Genomic DNA, 6,582 nt, shown 5'->3' on the forward strand with positions numbered 1-6,582 from the left:
AGTGGACGGTTCTTCATAAACAGCTCGTCAACCACCTCGGTAGCTTGCTAGCCAACATAGCCGAAAGATTCAAGCTATTTATACGCTTTCGGTCTATATTACCTACTGTGTTTTAGACACACTTCTGTCGTATCTACTTGTTAACCTATTTAATTTAATATTACGTTATTGTTTATTAGTCAGCTATAGTAGCTGGCTGGTTAAGTTAGCATTAGCCTAGTCGCTAATGATAGCTAGCTAGCTAACATCCCCGAACATGAGCTCCCTAAACTACTCCCCTCCTGTTAAAGAAGAGGAGGTCTGCTGGACGGAGAAAGAAGCTCTGGGGCTGAACATTGTCGTGAAAGAGGAGAAGGAAGAGGAGGATGTTACAGTAAAACAAGAAGTAGAGGGTGAGGCTGTTACAGTGAAAGAAGAAGAGAAAGACGTTTCAGTTAAACAAGAGGAAGAAGAGGATAATGCTTTTTTTGGAGTGAAGAAGGAAGGAGAGATTATTGTCACATTGAAAGATGAAGAGGAGGAGATAGGAGATCTGAGTAACACCAGTAAGTACCACTTTCAATTTGTTTTTAACTTTGGATATTCGGAGTTGGCTCGTCAATACCTCTTCAACGGAGGGTCCTGGGATGATGACTGATATGTCTAGAATCAGACGAAGTAGAGAACAAGCTACCCCTTGTTTTCTCCGTTCCGTTTCCAAAAAGTGACTTAACATATGTATTTGAGAAGGGTCTATCTGCTGACCGCAGACTGGGGGCCACGGCATGTAGTGATTTTAATGTAGTGATGTTTTACTACACACCGTGACCCCCAATAGAGCCATGTGAGAGTTGGGTTGGCTACACCAAAGATTATGGATATACTGACAAGATGTCTCTCCGCCCTAAAAAGGGGAGTCGTTGTCCACAAAGCTGCACTGTGGGTTGTCTCGCTCCCACCTATCCTATTCATCTTATTATTGTAATCTATTATTTATATTCTTTGAGGGTTGTTGTCGTCCACCGCCTGTATTCAATGGAGAGAGATGCTAAGCTACTAGCATGAATATGCATAGCGATCTGGAGACAACTCCTATAGTGTTTTTATCAAAGTTGTCACGTGTCCACATAACAACTTAATCATTATGAAACTTATGTTGGATCAAGTAAACCTCACAAAGCAAATAAGCCATTAATTTTGTTGTTGACCAAATTCGACACTTTGGGTTGATAATTGTTTCCACTTGGATACAACCTACTGTAGCCTACTGGCATGACCTAGAGAGTTACAACCTACTGTAACCTACTGGCATGACCTAGAGAGTTACAACCTACTGTAGCCTACTGGCTTGACCTAGAGAGTTACAACCTACTGTAACCTACTGGCATGACCTAGAGAGTTACAACCTACTGTAGCCTACTGACATGACCTAGAGAGTTACAACCTACTGTAACCTACTGGCATGATCTAGAGAGTTACAACCTACTGTAACCTACTGGCATGACCTAGAGAGTTACAACCTACTGTAGCCTACTGGCATGACCTAGAGAGTTACAACCTACTGTAGCCTACTGGCATGACCTAGAGAGTTACAACCTACTGTAGCCTACTGGCATGACCTAGAGAGTTACAACCTACTGTAGCCTACTGGCATGACCTAGAGAGATACAACCTACTGTAGCCTACTGGCATGACCTAGAGAGTTACATCCTACTGTAGTCTACTGGTATGACCTAGATATATATATATATATATATATATATATATATATATATATATATATATATATATATATATATATATATATAAAAAGTTTAGAAATGCTTATATACAAGCATTTCTAAACTTTTTTTCTCACTTTTATGGGGTATTGTGATGTCTATATGAGGTATTGTCTGATAATTGAAAAAAATGTTTCCATTTTATAATAACCAAATGTGTAAAAAGGGAAGGGGTCTGAATGCATGTATGTTGTATGTTCTAGGGCAGATTTTTAAAAAAATTGTATTTTCTTTCTACCAATTGATTGGTTGAAATGTTATGACGTGTATTTGTTCATACAGACACACCCCATGTGTTTAATAAAATCAACTGTATGTGCAGAACTTGAACTGAACTGATGCTTCAAGCGTTTGATTAAATAATTAACACACACAAATGACTTGAGGAAGCCAGAGATCAATATAACCAGAAGAAAATAACCAATTCCCCACCTGCTGCTGGCCTTCGTTAATTCTGACGTTATGCTCCTGAAGTTTCCGGTAAAATCGGCAAACTTTTTCCATTTCCATTTGATAGTGCCAATTTATCTGACCATTTCTACCGATCTGCGTGCCAGTTATGAACGAGTTACAACACCTGTTCGGCTCCGCCACTTCCTGGGTCGGTGAAGTGAGGTATTAAATTTAAGGATTAAATAATTTAAGGAATATATCCGAGTCTCACGCTCATCACCTGTGGAATGCGGGGCTTCCAGTGAGGTGTGGATTTAATAGTATGTTGTACCTAGTTTACCTCCTTCAGCCAACAGTAATTATAGTCATAACATGTGGATTTAATAGTATGTTGTACCTAGTTTCCCTCCTTCAGGGAACAGTAGTTATAGTCATAACGTGTGGATTTAATAGTATGTTGTACCTAGTTTCCCTCCTTCAGGGAACAGTAGTTATAGTCATAACGTTAAGCTTGTCATATGATGAACTTCAACTTAAATACTGGATCTTGCTGTCGGACAGTTTTTTGTATTCAGATCTCTGAAATATTCTCTAACTACGTAACATTTATTGTCTCCTTATGTTACGCTGGGAAAACAGTTTTCATAGGAACAGAAATCCTAAATCATTTCAGTTTACTAAATCCATTGGTTCTAACCGAGAGTCACCTTAACTTTATTGACAACTCCCAAATGGATACTGTCATTAATGCGGTTCTTCAATAATTACACGTAATTCTTAATAATGTAGCTGTTTAGTTAGTCACATGTTCAACTATCATCAGATGATCCAGGAAATCATTTTCTGCATGCCTGTCAAATGTATTTCTTCATTCATTACACCGGTAAAGACAGTTATGCCGTGCTCCACGTTGGATCCAACATCCCAAACAAATCAATATTTATAATGTGTTATTGTCTACTTGATTACCAGTAGGGTCTCGTTAGTCTGTTTGGACACAGAGATCCTTACCTCATAATGTGTAGAGAACTGTTCTTTGATGGATAGGCTATTGTACAACATACAGAGCTATTTTCCTTTATTCAGGACATTTAGAATGACAACACATTACAGAGTAGCCTAGTGGTATTATTCACAAAATTATCTGGTGATCAGGTTATGAAATGTCATGACAAAGACATTTTAGTCTCCATGTTTCACCTGAAATATTAAATGATTTATAGTCCTAGGTCTATGTTATTGTTAGGTGAGAATATAGACCATTTTGGCATACACTTAGTGGACAAACCCTCATTGTCAGGCTGATAGAAATCTAGCCAATGAGTATTTTACTGGTTGAAGTCGTTTTTAATTATAAAGTAGTACAGTTTAGACAATAACACAAACATTATATTAAATCAGGACATTCAAACGAGCTTTACAATTATAATCCAAAGTAGTGTCAAATGATAATAATAATCATAATCAACCTGGAAATGGAGGCTATTTTTGCTGTCAGCCTATGAGAACTCCCCTGAGTTTCCCCCACGGTGGTGAATTAGTGAATAGACACAGAGCTTAATGTGAGTTTCCTTGAGTAGCACACCTGATCTTGCACTGATAGTGCGCTGTAATATTTAGAATACATTGTGAAAACTAATCTTTGCTCAATATATATATTTTTTTTCACCCCTTTTTTTCTCCCCAATTGGTAGTTACAGTCTTGTCTCATCGCTGCAACTCCCGTACGGACTCTGGAGAGGCGGAGGTTGAGAGCCACGCGTCCTCCGAAACACAACCCAACCAAGCCGCACTGCTTCTTGACACAATGCTCATCCAACGTGGAAGCCAGCAGCACCAATGTGTCCGAGGAAACACCGTACACCTGGCGACCTGGTCAGCGTGCACTGCGCCCGGCCCGCCACAGGAGTCGCTAGTGCGCGATGAGACAAGGATATCCCTGCCGGCCAAACCCTCCCCTAACCCGGACGACGCTGGGCTAATTGTGCGTCGCCCCATGGGCCTCCCGGTTACGGCCAGCTGCGACAGAGCCTGGACTCGAACCCAGAATCTCTAGTGGCACAGCTAGCACTGCGATGCAGTGCCTTAGACCACTGCGCCACTCAGGAGGCCCTTGCTCACCATTTTTTCTCCAGGCTATAGGATATAGTACATCCTTAATTAGCGGTTTCTGCATTAGCAGGGAGGAGTTTCTACAACCAAATTGCGTGTGCATCGCCCTTGTCGCAATTTTAGCAAACACAGAAAGTGGCCTATATTGGAAACCAAAAGTTGCCTGGCACACTGCTTAGGAGTTCAACACCTTTTACTTATTTCTAGTTACTACTAATGTGAAAACAACACTAAATATGACTATTGTTGCTCACTTGACTGTCTTAAGACAATTGTCAAGTAATTTTAACATTCATTACAGACGTCAATTGTTGTACAGTATCATGGCTACGCTGTTGGCAACCTTTTTCAGTGGATTTCTGCTGTTGTGGGCCTTTAACCATCTGTCTGACTTGTTCACACAGGAGAGAGACGTGACTATCATGGATCCTCTGGGGAGCCTCAACATCATGATGCTAACGAGGCAGAGAAGAGTCTGTCCAGATCCTATCACCTCAAGAAACACCAGCAGAGACCCACAGGGAAGAAATCTATCTGCTGCTCTGACTGTGGGAAACGTTGCAAATCTTCATCAGAACTGAAAATACACCAGCGAACACACACAGGAGAGAAATCTCACCACTGTTTTGATTGTGGGAAGAGTTACTTAAGATTAAAATCACTACAAGTACACCTGAGAATTCACAATGGAGAGAAACCTTACAGCTGTGATCAATGTGGGAAGAGTTTTACTACATCTAGCTATCTGATTATACACCAGAGAACACATACAGGAGAGAAACCATACAGCTGTACTCAATGTGGGAAGAGTTTTACTCAGTCAAGCAACCTGTTATCACATCAGAGGACACACACAGGAGAGAAACCTTTTAGTTGTAATCAATGTGTGAAAAGTTTTATTACATCTAGAGAACTGACTGAACACCAGAGAACACACACAGGAGAGAAACCTTATAGCTGTGATCAATGTGGGAAGAGTTTTATTTCATCTAGCCATCTGACTAGACACCAGCGTGTACACACAGGAGAGAAACGATTCCACTGTTCAGATTGTGGAAAAAGATTCTCAACTTCACAGAATTTGAAGAAGCACCAGAAAACACACACAGGAGAGAAATCTTATAGCTGTGATCAATCTGGGAAGAGTTTTACTCAGTCAAGCTCCCTGAAATCCCACCGTAAACTACACACAGGAGAGAAACCTTTTAGCTGTGATCAATGTGGTTAGAGTTTTACTACATCTAGCTATCTGACTGTACACCAGCGGAGACACACAGGAGAGAAACCTTCTAGCTGTGTTCAATGTGGGAAGAGATACTCTGATAAAAGATCTCTGATCAAACATCAGAAAATACATACATGAAGGAGTTGTTTCATGATATCAATGTCACAATGTAGAATGTTTTAACATTGTAGTAGGAGTATTTTAATCATGTCACAATGTAGAACCCTAAACATTTGCCCCCTGTTCTATTGATTTCAACATGATATGGATATTAGCCTCAGGGGGAAAATCCAGGCTTTGAAATGAAGAGTACTATTTATGTGATTTAACAAAAAGTGACTAACAAAAAAAGAGCTGTGTTACACTTACCACGTTGGCGACCCTCTTGAATCAAAATGCAGCACTTCAATATGTAGCTAGCTGTTTTCTACAAATTGTCTTCTAACCAGTGATGTACACATTATTCCCAGATTCTGTGTGGTTTTTGAGCTGTTAGTTTTAACAGGACGTGCAACCTCATCTCCCTCCTCTCGGCACAATTGATTTCAACATGATATCGATAAGTGATGACAAATAAGTGTTGGGTTCCTTTGTTTAGCGACCCCTACATTTAAATGCATCACTCCAATGTAGCTGACTGTCTTCTGCAGGTTGTCCTCAAACCAGTGATGTGAAAGATATCCCCCATTTCAATGTTTTTTTTTAGTTCTGTTAGTTTTCTGATTTCCCAATTAATTGATATCAGTGATTTATTGCTACTTGTCAAAACAACAGCGTTTCTGGTGCTTGTTTAAAAATAAAAAAAGTAATATGATTATTGTGGCAGATGTTTGTGTATATAGCACATTTTATGTTTAGGTTTTCTGCATATTGGTTATTGATTTGGACACGTTAAAACTGTGTTTGACATTGGGGCTATCCCACCTAGCAAAATGTAATTGAAAAGAGTTGAAAAGAAGACTAATATATGTCCGGCTGTAGTTGAAAGTGTTGGGGGGTTTTTTCAATGACGTCATCGTAAATAAGAATTTGTTCTTACAATGATGACCTACCGGGGAACAGTGGGTTAACTGCCATGTTCAGGCGCAGAAT

At 39.9% G+C, this 6,582-nt stretch overlaps 1 protein-coding gene across 1 annotated transcript; it reads left to right on the plus strand.

Annotated features, from left to right (window-relative positions):
• Positions 1-6,304, plus strand: LOC145864045 (uncharacterized). The gene is made up of 2 exons (XM_082969044.1): positions 1-545; positions 4,670-6,304. Exons 1-2 carry the CDS (start codon positions 257-259, stop codon positions 5,491-5,493), a joined length of 1,113 nt encoding a protein of 370 aa, XP_082825170.1. The 5' UTR covers positions 1-256; the 3' UTR covers positions 5,494-6,304.
• Positions 6,305-6,582: the final 278 nt, after the last annotated feature.

Source organism: Salmo salar, chromosome 02 (assembly GCF_965601325.2).
Source record: "Salmo salar chromosome 02, fSalSal1, whole genome shotgun sequence".
Lineage (NCBI taxonomy): Eukaryota > Metazoa > Chordata > Actinopteri > Salmoniformes > Salmonidae > Salmo > Salmo salar.